Source organism: Myxocyprinus asiaticus, chromosome 44, assembly GCF_019703515.2.
Source record: "Myxocyprinus asiaticus isolate MX2 ecotype Aquarium Trade chromosome 44, UBuf_Myxa_2, whole genome shotgun sequence".
Classification (NCBI taxonomy): Eukaryota; Metazoa; Chordata; class Actinopteri; order Cypriniformes; family Catostomidae; genus Myxocyprinus; species Myxocyprinus asiaticus.
In genome coordinates, this window is record NC_059387.1 from 27,367,138 (window position 1) to 27,382,865 (window position 15,728).

The 15,728-nt window shown below is 40.1% G+C and overlaps 1 protein-coding gene and 1 pseudogene across 1 annotated transcript in view; one reads left to right on the forward strand and one right to left on the reverse strand.

Moving 5' to 3' along the window:
• LOC127434289 (retinal-specific phospholipid-transporting ATPase ABCA4-like) overlaps positions 1–13,585 on the forward strand; it is a 64,276-nt gene extending 50,691 nt beyond the window's left edge. The window contains exons 41-50 of the mRNA XM_051686917.1: positions 6,125–6,254; positions 6,396–6,516; positions 6,596–6,658; positions 6,752–6,858; positions 8,834–8,975; positions 9,071–9,205; positions 9,335–9,438; positions 9,758–9,850; positions 11,848–12,097; positions 12,518–13,585. Of these exons, the coding sequence (XP_051542877.1) occupies positions 6,125–6,254; positions 6,396–6,516; positions 6,596–6,658; positions 6,752–6,858; positions 8,834–8,975; positions 9,071–9,205; positions 9,335–9,438; positions 9,758–9,850; positions 11,848–12,097; positions 12,518–12,634 (1,262 nt within the window). The 3' untranslated portion in view covers positions 12,635–13,585. The remainder of the gene's footprint in view (positions 1–6,124; positions 6,255–6,395; positions 6,517–6,595; positions 6,659–6,751; positions 6,859–8,833; positions 8,976–9,070; positions 9,206–9,334; positions 9,439–9,757; positions 9,851–11,847; positions 12,098–12,517) is intronic.
• Positions 13,586–13,825: 240 nt separating this feature from the next.
• Positions 13,826–15,728, reverse strand: part of LOC127434526 (very-long-chain enoyl-CoA reductase-like) — a 9,605-nt pseudogene continuing 7,702 nt past the window's right edge.

The window sequence follows — 15,728 nt, forward strand, 5'->3', positions numbered from 1 at the left end:
AAAATCACATGTACATAAGTATTCACAGCCTTTGCCATGACACTCAAAATTGAGCTCAGGTGCATCCTGTTTCCACTGATCATCCTTGAGATGTTTCTACAACTTGATTGGAGTCCACCTGTGGTAAATTCAGTTGATTGGACATGATTTGGAAAGGCGCACACCTGTCTATATAAGGTCCCACAGTTAACAGTGCATGTCAGAGCACAAACCAAGCCATGAAGTCCAAGGAATTGTCTGTAAGACCTCCGAGACAGGATTGTATCGAGGCACAGATCTGGGGAAGGGTACAGAAAAATTTCTGCAGCATTGAAGGTCCCAATGAGCACAGTGGCCTCCATCATCTGTAAATGGAAGAAGTTTGGAACCACCAGGACTCTTCCTAGAGCTGGCCGCCCGGCCAAATTGAGCGATCGGGGGAGAAGGGCCTTAGTCAGGGAGGTGACCAAGAACCCGATGGTCACTCTGACAGAGCTCCAGCGTTTCTCTGTGGAGAGAGGAGAACCTTCCAGAAGAACAACCATCTCTGCAGCACTCCACCAATCAGGCCTGTATGGTAGAGTGGCCAGACGGAAGCCACTCCTCAGTAAAAGGCACATGACAGCCTGCCAGGAGTTTGCCAAAAGGCACCTGAAGGACTCTCAGACCATGAGAAACAAAGATTGAACTCTTTGGCCTGAATGGCAAGCATCATGCCTGGAGGAAACCAGGCACCGCTCATCACCTGGCCAATACCATCCCTACAGTGAAGCATGGTGGTGGCAGCATCATGCTGTGGGGATGTTTTTCAGCGGCAGGAACTGGGAGACTAGTCAGGATCAAGGGAAAGATGATTGCAGCAATGTACAGAGACATCCTTGATGAAAACCTGCTCCAGTGCGCTCTGGACCTCAGACTGGGGCGAAGGTTCATCTTCCAACAGGACAAAGACCCTAAGCACACAGCCAACATAACAAAGGAGTGGCTACGGGACAACTCTGTGAATGTCCTTGAGTGGCCCAGCCAGAGCCCAGACTTGAACCCAATTGAACATCTCTGGAGAGATCTGAAAATGGCTGTGCACCGACGCTCCCCATCCAACCTGATGGAGCTTGAGAGGTCCTGCAAAGAAGAATGGGAGAAACTGCCCAAAAATAGGTGTGCCAAGCTTGTAGCATCATACTGAAATAAAGACTTGAGGCTGTAATTGGTGCCAAAGGTGCTTCAACAAAGTTTTGAGCAAAGGCTGTGAATACTTATGTACATGTGATTTATTTGTATTTTTTTCCATTTTTATTTTTAATAAATTTGCGAAGATTTCAAACAAACTTCTTTCATGTTGTCATTATGGGGTATTGTTTGTAGAATTTTGAGGAAAATAATGAATTTAATCTATTTTGTAATAAGGCTGTAACATAACAAAATGTGGAAAAAGTGAAGCGCTGTGAATACTTTCCGGATGCACTGTATATTGTTCAATTTTTTTTTTTTTTTTAAATGAAAGTGGAGTGGTGAATCTTAACTAAAGAAGTTTAAAGCTTAAATACATTTATTAAAAGTAAAATAGTAATTAAATTAAAATTGTAAAGAAAATGCATGATAAATGTAAAGAAAAAAATATATTAAGAAAATGCAATAATTTATTTTCATTTTGTAAGCTCTGTATTTATTTAATTCGGGGAATAATGCTTTCATATTGCTGAAGTGTTATACTTTTCTCCAAGTATTTTCTGCTTATTTATTAAAACTTTTTAAATAAAAAAAATAAAATAAATAAAAAAATAGTGATAACTGGGCACAAATGTTGCTATGTTGCAGACAGAGATTTTTCCAAGGAACATACTCAGTGGGGTTTCTCTGAAAACAGTGAATTGGGGTGCGAGAGAGGAGCGGACTATTTTATCTAGCGCGAGGCTACATAAAGGCCAGAGTGGCACTAGTCCACACAGATTGACGGCTGGTCCACCCATTCAAAACTGTAGGAAGATACTAACAGTTTGCAAATAAAAAGAAACTGCATTTTGTCGCACGCAAAATAGCTCACGTGCAAGATAATCATCCTATTCCTGTTATAAATATAGTTCACATTTTTTATCTTTTTTATTTCAAATAAAAAGTTTGATATGATTATGGTGAACTGAAATGGGTTGCGGTGCGCTTCTTACCGAGTCGCTCATTTTCTCTGCACTGCATAGCTCTGTACAGTCATGCCTGTAAACAGATCCGCTTACTGCGCTTAGCACCAAGATAATGTATCCACACTTTGTCTCACTTAATTTATTATTATTATTATTATTTTACATGGGAGTGTGGTAGATGTTTCTGTAGATGACATGGCAGGGTATAAAATTAGCACGTAATTTTGCTCGTCATCTACCCGCAACTGTGTGGCAGGTTATCTGTAAGAAGTCTAAGAAGTGACAAATGACAAGAAACGCCGTTAAACACAAATATGCACGTTTGGAGAAGCACACTTGATTATATTTTTAAAACCAGACGAATAAAGAGCTGTCGATGCGCGTCTCTGATTCGCTGTGTGTTTAGAGGTTTATTGGCGCACAGTGTCTCGCGGAATTCGCGCAAATGACGAGTTCTCACTATTCCTTCTCTGTCTGTAATCTGGGAACAATTTGCAGGGATAGTGACATCAGTGAGAACACTGAATATGATCTCAGACCATCTCAGGATGCAAGGACATTGGGACGACAGGTGAATTGTCATATGTGTCATAATTCAGTAGCTACAACCTCAGATATGGTTCTTGAACAAGAAGTTTCTCTTCTGTGCTTGTCTACTCATTAGCCTCCATCTGAATGCAACATTCCCCAACTCTGCTGTTAAATAGAACTTCTGATTCACTCGCGTTTTTCACCAGACCTCTTATTTTACATAGACTACTAATCAAAATAACTTGTTTGCGACATTGCAGCAGCCCCGAACGTAAACGAAAGGAGAGTTGTCAGATTTTAAAGATTCGATCTTTGGGGAAACAGCCAACACCTGTGCAAAGCAGGAGGACTGAAAAGGGTCTAATAATAACGTTTACTGCATCATATCTCTTATATTAATTTATTATATTTATTTCTATGGCCATGTAATTTTTCACTGCATCAATATGACCTATTAAGATAAATTACTAAAAATATACTTAATAATTGTTCAAAAACAAATAGGTCTAATTATTGTTATTGTACCTGTAAGTATGCAACTCTAAGTATTAAGCTAAATGTAAATGAGCAAATATTGACTCATAAAGGCTGAGGAAAGGTGCACACTTTATTATATTCACAATGAAATTAGGCACAGAATAGAGGTCCACCCTGTTTCACCAAAGTCAACTCATTTGGATATTTCTGTCCTTGACCCTGAGTCACACTATATGAATGCGATCCTAAGTTTCTGACAATGCCAGAACTTCGTCGGAGGCTAAAGATCATTGCAAAGTCTATTAATCGACCGTCGGTGTGCATGTCACACTAAGTGTTGTAAGATTGCCGATTTTGCCCTACGACGACAGAAATCCTTTAGGATTCCCTAAATTTGTCTCAGACAGCAGAATAGGGTCCAAAATCGTACAGTGTGCGATAATATAAGGTGTAATAAGGCTTAAGATAAGGTGAGGATGTGATGGTCGATTCTACTTGTTGCAAAAAACATAATAATTGCTGGCAACTGTTATTTGACTTCCAATAAAATATTAGGGTAGCTATGATACTTACAATTGAAGTTAGAAGTTTACATACACTTAGGTTGAAGTCATTAAAACTCATTTAACTTTTAATTGACTATATCACAATTCCAGTGGGTCAGAAGTTTACATACACAAGTTAACTGTGCCTTTAAGCAGCTTGGAAAATTCCAGAAAATGATGTCAAGCCTTTAGACAATTAGCCAGTTAGCTTCTGATAGGAGGTGTACTGAATTGAAAGTGTACCTGTGGGTGTATTTTAAGGCCTACCTTGAAACTCAATGCCTCTTTGCTTGACATCATGGGAAAATCAAAAGAAATCAAGTTAAAAGTTGTGGACCTCCACAAGTCTGGTTCAACCTTAGGAGCAATTTCCAAATGCCTGAATGTACCACGTTCACAAACAATAGTATGCAAGTATAAACACTATGGGACCAAGAAGCCATCATACCACTCAGGAAGGAGATGCATTCTGTCTCCTAGAGATGAACGTAGTTTGGTGCGAAAAGTGCAAATCAATCCCAGAACAACAGCAAAGTACCTTGTGAAGATGCTGGAGGAAACAGGTAGACAAGTATCTATATCCACAGTAAAACAAGTCCTATATCGACATAACCTGAAAGGCTGCTCAGCAAGGAAGAAGCCACTGCTCCAAAACCGGCATAAAAAAGCCAGAATACAGTTTGCAAGTGCATATGGGGAAAAATATCTTAATTTCTGGAGAAATGTCCTCTGGTCTGTATGAAACAAAAAGTGAACTGTTTGGCCATAATGACCATCATTATGTTTGGAGGAAAAAGGGTGAGGCTTGCAAGCTGAAGAACACCATCCCAACCGTGAAGCATGGGGGTGGCAGCATCATGTTGTGGGGGTGCTTTGCTGCAGGAGGGACTGGTGCACTTCACAAAATAGATGGCATCATGAGGAAGGAAAATTATGTGGATATATTGAAGCAATATCTCAAGATATCAGACAAAAAGTGTGTGCGAGCATGTAGGCCTACAAACCTGACTCAGTTACACCAGTTCTGTCTGGAGGAATGGGCCAAAATTCCAGTAACTTGTTGTGAGAAGCTTGTGGAAGGCTACCCAAAACTTTTGAACCAAGTTAAACAATTTAAATGCAAAACACAAAGTGTATGTAAACTTCTGACCCACTGGGAATGTGATGAAAGAAATAAAAGCTGAAATAATAATTCTCTCTACAATTATTCTGAAATTTCACATTCTTAAAATAAAGTAGTGATCCTAACTGACCTAAGACAGGGAATGTTTTCTATGATTAAATATCAGGAATTGTGAAAAACTGAGTTTAAATGTATTTGGCTAAAGTGTATGTAAACTTTTGACTTCAACTGTAGCTACCTTAGCCAGATATTTAGCCAGCCAATGCAATGTGTGTCAACGGTGTGGAAATTAAAACTAGTCAGCAGCCAGCTAGCGAGCTAGTCTAACTATTGTTAGCGAGTTCACTAGCTATAATTTGCTAGATCGCTAGATAGCAAGCTAAAATGGAACATCATTCAGATTTGCCTCAGTTAACATGAAGGAATAAAAGAGCACTATAAAAACTGTTGTGTTGTGATTTCCTACTGGGCAGGGGAAGGGAAGAGGTAGGTGAAATGAGAACAAAAGTTTCTAGCCAGTTTTACACCAAAATGTACTTTGCATTCAGAATAGATCCAGATAGATTTCCGCCTAATAGTGAATGGCCAATTTTACATGTATTTTGTGTATTTTCAAGATACAAAATACAGTATTTTATTATGATAAATGTTTTCCCACACAGTATTTGGTATTTTATTTTGATACATTTAAACTGAGATATTTTGTATTTTTATTTTAAATACATTTTAATATATTTGTGCCCATCACTGCATCTAATCATATTTAATGAAATGATATGTATAACAAGGACTTTAATAGAATATTAAATTAAAAAACAAAACAAAACAAAAAAAAAAAAAACAGAAGAATTCATTACAAGGGCATTTTTTGTCCCCACATTTGTAATTTCAGGGGCATTTTTGGTGGCATTTTTGCCCCGATCCCCTCTTAATTTCTGATCCTGCCTGTTGTCATTAAGTTTTTGTGTAATGTAACCTTTTCTACATTGCTGTTTATTCTGTCTTAGCTTAAGGTTGGTTCTAAATATAGTTGTGGTTCACCCAATAATGAATATTTTGTCATCATTTTCTCGCCCCAGTGCTGTTCCAATCCAGTATTGATTTCATTTTTTCTGTAAAACATAAAAGAAGAATGTCTGAGCAGCTCTTTTCCATACAACAAAAGTGGATAGTGATTTTAAGTGCCAAGCTCCAAAAAACTCCCTGTTCACTTTTATTATGTGGAAAAGAGCAGAGTAAACATTGCCTAACATCGCTTTTTGTGTTCTATGGAACAAAGAAAGTTCAGGTTTCTTGTGAGGCTTCATGTGTTATTCTGATGTTTGTCTCAGGTGAGGACTTTAGTGTGGATCCCTTTAGCTGGGACTTCGTGGGAAAGAATGTGACGTTCATGGCGGTGGAGGGGTTTGTCTATTTCGTCCTAAACATCCTGATACAGTACCGATTCTTCATGGATCACTGGTGAGAAGAAATTTATTCGAAATGTTGAACGGACATTATTTGTTGGAAATAATTTTTCTTCTAAGTGACAACAGTACTCAGTTCACTTTTCTAGACCATTTTTTGAGAACAAATTATAGCTGTACTTTCTCTTTTTAACAGGATGTCAGATTATAAGAAGCCTCCAATAACTGATGAAGATGTGGATGTGGCAAAGGAGAGGGAAAGGATTTATAAAGGTGGAAGTTCTAGTGACATCCTCCAGATAAAAGACCTATCAAAGGCAAGTGTGTCCAGTTCACACAGGTGCATGATGGGTAATGCTTCAGAGAACTTCATGAGTATGTTTTCTCACTCTACAGACATATTCTGGGACAAACAGACCAGCGGTAGACAGGATATGTGTGGGAGTGTCTCCAGGAGAGGTAAACAATGGAGAAGCATTGGAGACTTTTGATCTTCTTTATTGTGAGCACCATGGGTTTTGTAGTAACTAAATATATTCTGTTCTCCCACAGTGCTTTGGTCTTCTGGGTGTGAATGGTGCTGGGAAAACGACCACGTTCAAAATGTTGACTGGAGATATAGATGTAACTTCAGGGGAAGCTGCTGTGGCTGGTTACAGGTATGATTAATGCATTTTAGAGTGATTAGAGTTAATTTATCATGCATGATGTTGATTTGCAGTATTTACATTGGCCCCTAAAGGTATTTGGACACTTAAGCCACACCTAAAAATTTAGAAATGTCATTGCATTAGGTAACAAAATGTCAAACCAACCTAACAAACTTTTGTGAAATGTTTTGTTTAAAAAGTGTGCTTTTGGTATGTTTACAGTTGTGCTCAAAAGTTTGCATACCCTTGGAGAATTGGTAATATATGTACCATTTTTAAAGAAAACACGAGTGAGCAGGCAAAACACATTTCTTTTATTTCTAATGGGATTCATATTCAACTGTAGGTTATAACAGAAAGGCACAATCATAAAACAAAACATGGCAACAAAGAAAAAAATGACCCCTGTTCAAAGTTCTGCATACCCTTAGTTCTTAATACTGTGTATTGCCCCCTTTAGCATCAATGACAGTGTGCAGTCTTTTGTAATTGTTGTCTATGAGGCCACAAATTCTTGCAGGTGGTATAGCTGCCCATTCGTCTTGGCAAAATGCCTCCAGGTCATGCAAAGTCTTTGGTCGTCTTGCATGAACTGCACGTTTGAGATCTCCCCAGAGTGGCTCGATGATATTAAGGTCAGGAGACTGTGATGGCCACTCCAGAACCTTCACCTTTTTCTGCTGTAACCACTGGAGGGTCAACTTGGCCTTGTGCTTAGGGTCATTGTCGTGCTGGAAAGTCCAAGAGCGTCCCATGTGCAGCTTTCATGCAGAACAATGCAAATTGTCTGCCAGTATTTTCTGATAACATGCTGCATTCATCTTGCCATCAGTTTTCACAAGATTCCCAGTGCCTTTAGAGCTCACACCCCCCCAAAACATCAGTGAGCCACCACCATGCTTCACAGTGGGGATGGTATTCTTTTCACTATAGGCCTTGTTAACCCCTCTCCAAACATAGTGCTTATGGTTGTGACCATAAAGCTCTATTTTGGTCTCGTCACTCCAAATTACAGTGTGCCAGAAGCTGTGAGGCATGTCAAGGTGTTATCGGGCATATTGTAACCGGGCTTTTTTGTGGCATTGGCGCAGTAAAGGCTTCTTTCTGGCAACTCGACCATGCAGCTCTTTTTTGTTCGAGTATCGTCGTATTGTGCTCCTTGAAACAACCACACTGTCTTTTTCTAGAGCAGCCTGTATTTCTCCTGAGGTTACCTGTGGGTTTTTCTTTGTATCCTGAACAATTCTTCTGGCAGTTGTGGCTGAAATCTTTCTTGGTCTACCTGACCTTGGCTTGGTATCAAGAAATCCCCGAATTTTCCACTTCATAATAAGTGATTGAACAGTACTGACTGGCATTTTCAAGGCTTTGGATATCTTTTTATATCCTTTTCCATCTTTATAAAGTTCCATTACATTGTTACGCAGGTCTTTTGACAGTTATTTTCTGCTCCCCATGGCTCAGTATATAGCCTGCTCAGTGCATCCATGTGAGAGCTAACAAACTCATTGACTATTAATACACAGGCACTAATTGCAATTTAAAAAGCCACAGGTGTGGGAAATTAACCTTTAATTGCCATTTAAACCTGTGTGTGTCACCTTGTGTGTCTGTAACAAGACCAAACATTCAAGGGTATGTAAACATTTGATCAGGGCCATTTGGGTGATTTCTGTTATCATTATGATTTAAAAAAGGAGCCAAACAACTATGTGATGATAAATGGCTTCATATGATCACAATCCTTAAATAAAAGAGAGGTTTTTTTGCATGATCAGTAATATTTTCAAAATCAATGCCAAAATTTCACAATTTCTGCCAGGGTATGCAAACTTTTTAGCACAACTGTATTTAAAATAAATGCCAATTGGTTTGATATTTTGTTATCTATTCAAGTGACATTCATACATATTGAAGCTTAAGTGCTCAAATGGTTTTTGGGTCACTGTAAATTGTATTGATTTAAATTCTTGTGGCGTTCCAGCATTCTGACCAACATCCTGGACGTGCATCAGAACATGGGCTACTGTCCTCAGTTTGATGCTATAGATGATCTTCTGACAGGCAGAGAACACCTGCACCTGTATGCTAGGCTCAGAGGAGTCCCGGAATCTGAGATCAGCAGAGTGAGCTTTTGACTTTCTCTGATCCACTTTCTTATCTCTTCCTTTTCTCTCTGATAATTTTCTGACAGATACCTAGCTAAATCTTTTTGATGCAGGTGGCTGAATGGGGAATCCAGAAGTTGGGTTTGTTTGAGTATGCAGGCTGCAGTGCAGGCACTTACAGTGGAGGAAACAAGCGTAAACTCTCGACAGCTATTGCTATGATTGGCTGTCCAGCTCTTCTGCTGCTGGTAAGAGCTTTTCAGTGTGATTTACCTCAAGAACAGCAGATTGTTATTGGGTGGTAAGATTGTTTCATGTTTTTTCATTGTTTCATTGTTTCATGTCAACATGTTTTTTTTTTTTTTTTCCTGTTCCAGGATGAGCCGACCACAGGTATGGATCCCCACTCTCGCAGATTCCTCTGGAACTCCATTATGAGCGTGATTAAAGATGGCAGGGCGGTGGTGCTTACCTCTCACAGGCAAGATCAAACAAACATGCACTCACTCCCTCACAGACAACATGAAATCAAACATAGACCATATTTACTTTCTTAGTAAATGCTCCTGATATTATTGTCAAATTCATGTGTGTACATTATTCTTAATAATGATATCCACCTATAAAACAACTTTTCTGTTCTGCTGACTTAATGCAGGGGTGGTGAAAATTATGTTTCACTCCGAAATACATCACATTATTAAATGCCTTCTGAATGCTGTTTCATTGCAAACAACACAACATCTTGTGTAAACAAAATAAATACTATAAATAATGTTAATTATGGTCTTAATTCACAGCATGGAGGAATGTGAGGCTCTCTGCACACGACTGGCCATCATGGTGAATGGAACATTCAAGTGTCTTGGCACCATCCAACACCTCAAATACAAGTAAAATCACACCATACTCTACTTTTATTCAAAACTTTTATTCAATTTCATGTCCCAGGGGTTGATTATTATTATTATTATTATTATTTTTATTTCAACTTTTTTCTTTTTGCTTTCTTTAACTTGATCAATTTCATGTCCCAGGTTTTTTTTTATTTTTATTTTATTTTTTATAAACTTTTTTCTTTATGCTTTATTAACCATGCTTTTATCAATTCTTTTTGGTTATTTTTAAATGACCCTTGCCAGACCTTCAATATTAAACCATAAAAAAATCCATTAAAAAATACAAATTATGACATGTTTAAAACTGTTAATTTAAACAAAAAGTGAAACAAACATAAACTATTCAGATATTTATTGTGTACATTTTTTCTATACATTTTTCTAAAATTACGACTGTCCCACATTTTTGCCATCATTTCCACCACACAATTTTGTGTCTTTCTAACTAACGTCAAAATAAAGGTTCGACATGACTGTAACGGGGTTAGAGGGAAAGGAGGAGGCGAGAACCGGCTTGAGAATATAAATAATAGTTTAATAATAAACACAACACATAAACACACAAACATAAACACATGCAGGGCAGCTGCCTGTAATTCTCTCTCTCACTCGAACTGCCTTTATCCCTCGCACGCCCCATCAGGCTGATCATTCCAGCCCTGCCCTCCTTGGCTCTACACTCCTCCTGGCGTTGCCTCAGGCCAGGGAGCCCCCGGCATGACGTTCATCCCCCGTTCCGCTCCGGGTGGGGCGTGCCTTGCGCCCCGACTGCCGGCAGGTCATCCCCACTTTCCTCGACCTGGGAGGAGACAGGAGGGGTAAAAACAACAACAAAAAAAAAACAAAATAGGCGAGGGAAAGGCCAACACGAAGCGACAGAGTGAGAGAGAGGAGAGAGAGAAAAAGAATCTCACTCACTGGTTCTCTGATGCGCCGTCGTGTGGTCCTCGATCACTCCTCCACCCTCTCAGGTGGACGGCAGCTGCTCCTCCCTGGGCGGACCGGAGTCAGACCTCCAACCCCCAGTGGACAGAACGCCCCTCTGCGTTCGCGGCAACCCGTGGGGACACTCCTCCGCCCCTGGTAGCGGCCTTACTGCTCCAGGCGGTCGGGGAGTTGCTTCCCTCCTCCTCTCGTGGACGGCGGTCTTCTCTCGACCCCTCCGCATTTCTGGGTACGGCAGGGCACTCCTCTGCCCCTGGCAGCGGCTCCATCGCTCCAGGCGGTTGGGAAGTCCAGTCCACTCGCCTCGCGGATGGCGGCCATTCCCCGCGTCCGGGTGGTCAGTCTACTCCGTCCCCCGGCGGATGGCAACAGCGCTCTCCTGGGTAGACGGCAGTGTCGAGGACTCTGCGAAGGGCATTCCTCCTTCCCGGGTTTCGGCACCAGTGCAAGGGGATTAGAGGGAAAGGAGGAGGCAAGAACCGGCATGAGAATATAAATAATAGTTTAATAATAAACAGGGCAGCTGCCTTTAATTCTCTCTCTCTCTCGAACTGTCGTCCCTGGCTGCCTTTATCCCTCGCGTGCCCCATCAGGCTGATTGGGGACCGGCGTGCGTCATTCCAGCCCGGCCCCATCCTCCTCGGCTCTACAATGACTCAGCGGCCAGTCGGGCGCTAGGTCATGTTGAACCTTTATTTTGACGTTAGTCAATTTTCTATCACCGTCATTTCTGCCACAGAATTCTATTAAACTCAACACAGACTTTAAGATGTGCTGGAAATGACACTGTGGTAAGAATTTTCATAACATTCAGAAAAAAATGACAAATCTCCTGTGATGCATGTACATACACTGTTGAACATTGTTAGTAGAAAAATTTAATAAACTAGTGAGAGTGTGAAAAATGTTTTAACAACACTTTACTTTCTAGAAGTTCACAGTGCTAAAAGTGCCCAAAGAAACACCCAGCTGTGGTATATCCAGTTACAATATCTACATCTTTTCCATGTATGTTGTCTAAATCTTTTGTAATCCCTGACCTTTAGATTTGGTGATGGGTATGTGGTCACCATGAAGATCAGGGCAGCCAAAGCAGGCACGGTACCGGATCTGAACCCTGCCGAAGCATTTATGGAGAGCACATTTCCAGGCTGCATTCAAAGGGAGAAACACTATAATACTCTACAGTATGAGATCGCCTCCTCCTCTCTGGCCAGAATCTTCCAGTTTGTATTGGCCAACAAAGACAGGCTGAATATCGAAGATTACTCAGTCTCCCAGACAACACTGGACCAGGTATTTCATACGACCCTGTTGTCCTTAATTAACCGACATGTGCCATTTAGAATTTCAATTAAAAGACAATTACCTGAAAGATTTGTGTCTCGTTATTCTCTATTCTTGGTGTGCTATAAGCCTGACAAATATATGATGCCCTTTATGTAATCATGTAAACACAGAGAGATCTATTATTAGTATTGTAACAGTATCTTTGATGGAGCACTTATCGTTCTGAGACAGGGCGTCCCAAACCAGACACTGGATAGAATAGAATCAACTAGTTCAGGGTCAGGGGATTTGCGTCAAAAGAAATATTTGACCATCCATCTTGTGACCGCTATCATTTGTCTTAATTCCTGCTTGTGACAAATGTACTAGAAAGAGGCCACTTTTGATCATAATGTGGTCTTGCTCTCTTGGTTTCTTTCCCTCTAGGTTTTTGTGAATTTTGCCAAGCAGCAGTCCGGAGAAGATGACACCATTGTGTTGCACCCGAGGGCTGCCGGTGCCCGACGAGACATGAGGGTGTTTCCAGCTAAAACAAAAACTTGAAGATGGTTGTTCTATCATGTCAATTGGGGTGCATCTGAATGGAATGCACAACGAAAGATATAAAGGAAGAGGAGATTTTTTTAATTATTCAAACACTTTTGCAGTTGAGACTTCTGATCGTCTAAGCTGCAACTGCTTTGCTTGGCCTTTTTTAGCAATTAAACTAAATCGACCACAACGAAATACAGACATTCAGTAACTGGACTGAATTAATATTATGATAATACTTTGTTATATCAGAATCACTTTTTTTTTTTTTTTTTTTTTAAGATTTTGTTTGTTTTAAAAACAAATCAAATGTTGCTATAGGTTTTATTGCAAAGGCTATTGCTATTTTTGAAATGCATATTGCATTACGTGGCACATTGCTTGTCACGGCTTAGTAATTCCTGCGAAGTAAAATAAAAAAAAGTGTAGCTTGTTTACGAACAATTTCTCGTAAATGACTCTATTATATAGCACCTCAAGTTAAGCACAAAAATCTTGTTGAAATTATTATATAGGCCTATATGTTTTTGTAAAAAATTATATATATTTGCCACAAAATACTATGAAATCCGTATAATGTTATTGCTTACGGTGCACCTCGACAAGAATGAAATAACAAAAGAAGTTAACAGTACAGTCATCAAAACTGTCCTGACATATTTTATTTTCAATTAATTTAATGATATATTACTCAATGTATGACCACTGCTACTTTTCAGCTTAGACCTGAGAACAGTGCAATTTACAATAAACCCTCTTTTTTTTATATGGTTAGGAAAAATGTATTATGTATATCTGTGATTTTAATAGATCCTCAACGTTCAATATTTTAATGCAAATGTTGTTTTAAATTCCCTGATGTAGCTCAGCATCTCTCTGTTTCTATTTTCTTTTATGCTGATTGCTGAAGTAGTCGGACACTTCTGCAGTCTGAAACCACAAATTAATTTCAGTCTACTCATTTAAATTTCCAAGTGGCATACCACTGTAAACATGATCATGTGCAACATCATCTTGCAGGATAACCATGAGCTATTGTTCAGAAGGGGATTTAGTTTTGATAATCCTTCCCAGAGGGTGACATAAATGAGCTTTGTTTACATGCAGCTGTTCGGATCTGTCCCAATGGTCTTAGTGTCACAGTGATCACAGTGTCTCTGGATTTTGACCTCAGTGCTTTATTGATCAAATGTATCTAAAATGAGTTTGTGTGAATGAGTTTAGTCAGAGGAAAAAGGGCAGGATTGGCATGCAGAGATTTGAGTATTCCTTAAACTCTTTGGTGTAGGTTTTGTGTTTTCCTTTAGCCCAGATGGCCATCTGTATGAAGCCTACGAACGTGAAGAGAGCCACTGCTAAACACAAGATGAAAATCCATTTTCTAATTTCAGTGCAAAATAGACATTAGTCTTAAAATTCAAAAGATTTTACTTCATAACATATAAGGGAAACTGGATGCTCTCTGATTACTGATCAGATTATTAGATAGATCAGATATCAAATATCAGAATCACCCTGCTGACATGACCATTGATACCAGTAGCTCACCTTTAACAAATTGAGTCATGATGGACAGGCCCACCCAAGCTTCTACCTGATGAAACATTTGAGCAAAGAGTAGAATGGGTCAGGCGGAGGAAGCACTTGGCAGACGCTTTTATCCAAAGTTATTCAAGGTATACATTTTATCAGTTTTTGTGTTCCTTTGGATTATAATACAGATGTAAGTATATTATATTCAAGTGTAATAATGGAGCTAACCTCATATGTGTAGTTTGGACAAGACACAAATAAAAAGAGCCACGTAAAAGGGTTTTTAGATGGATGTGGGAACTTCCGACACTTGGGACCTTTTAACAAAAAAGATGGTTGCAACATTTGTGAGATATACTTTGATATTCTGTGAGCCTTAGAGATTGAATACATTGCGCCCACCTTCACATCTTAAACTGTTCAGTGGCCAGTGGATGGAGAAATTACCTGCCTCGCATAACTGGAAAACAAACATAATCAATCATGTTAATATAGTGCATAGTTGACTTGTGCATCTCCGTAGGCTGTAAAAATAAATAAATAATAATAAATATATATTTGGGATGGGATATATTAGGCGGCAAGTGACAAATCAGTTCTTGAATTTCATATGTTGGAAGCAGGAAAAATGGGCAAGTGTAAGGATCTGAGCGACTTTGACAAGGGACAAATTGTGATGGCTAGACGACTGGGTCAGATCATCTCCAAAAATGGCAGGTCTTGTGGGGTGTTCCCGGTATGCAGTGGTTAGTAACTACCAAAAGCGGTCTATGGAAGGACAACCAGTGAACCGGCAACAGGATCATGGGTGCCCAAGGCTCATTGATGCACGTGGGGAGTGGAGACTAGCCCATCTGGTCTGATCCCACAGAAGAGCTACTGTAGCACAAATTGCTGAAAAACTTAATGCTGGCCATGATAGAAAGGTGTCAGAACACACAGTGCATCGCAGCTTGCTGCGTATATGGCTGTGTAGCCGCAGACCGGTCAGAGTGCCCATGCTGACCCCTGTCCACTGCCGAAAGCACCTACAATGGGCATGTGATCATCAGAACTGGACCATGGAGCAATAGAAAAAGGTGGCCTGGTCTGATGAATCACATTTCTTTTAGATCATGTGGACGGCCGGGTGCGTGTGCGTCGTTTACCTGGGTGCACTATGGAAAGAAGGCAGGCCGGCAGAGGCAGTGTGATGCTCTGGGAAATGTTCTGCTGGGAAACCTTGGGTCCTGGCATTCATGTGGATGTTACTTTAGCACGTACCACCTACCTAAAGATTGTTGCAGACCACATATACCCCTTCATGGCAATGGCATTCCCTGATGGCAATGGCCTCTTTCAGCAGGATAATGTGCCCTGCCACACTGCAAAAATTGTTCAGGAATGGATTGAGGAACACGACAAAGAGTTCAATGTGTTGACTTGGCCTCCAAATTCCCTAGATCTCAATCCGATTGAGCATCTATGGGATGCGCTGGACCAACAAATCCAATCCATGGAGGCCCCACCTCGCAACTTACAGGGCTTAAAGGATCTGTTGCTAATGTCTTGGTGCCAGATACCACAGGATACC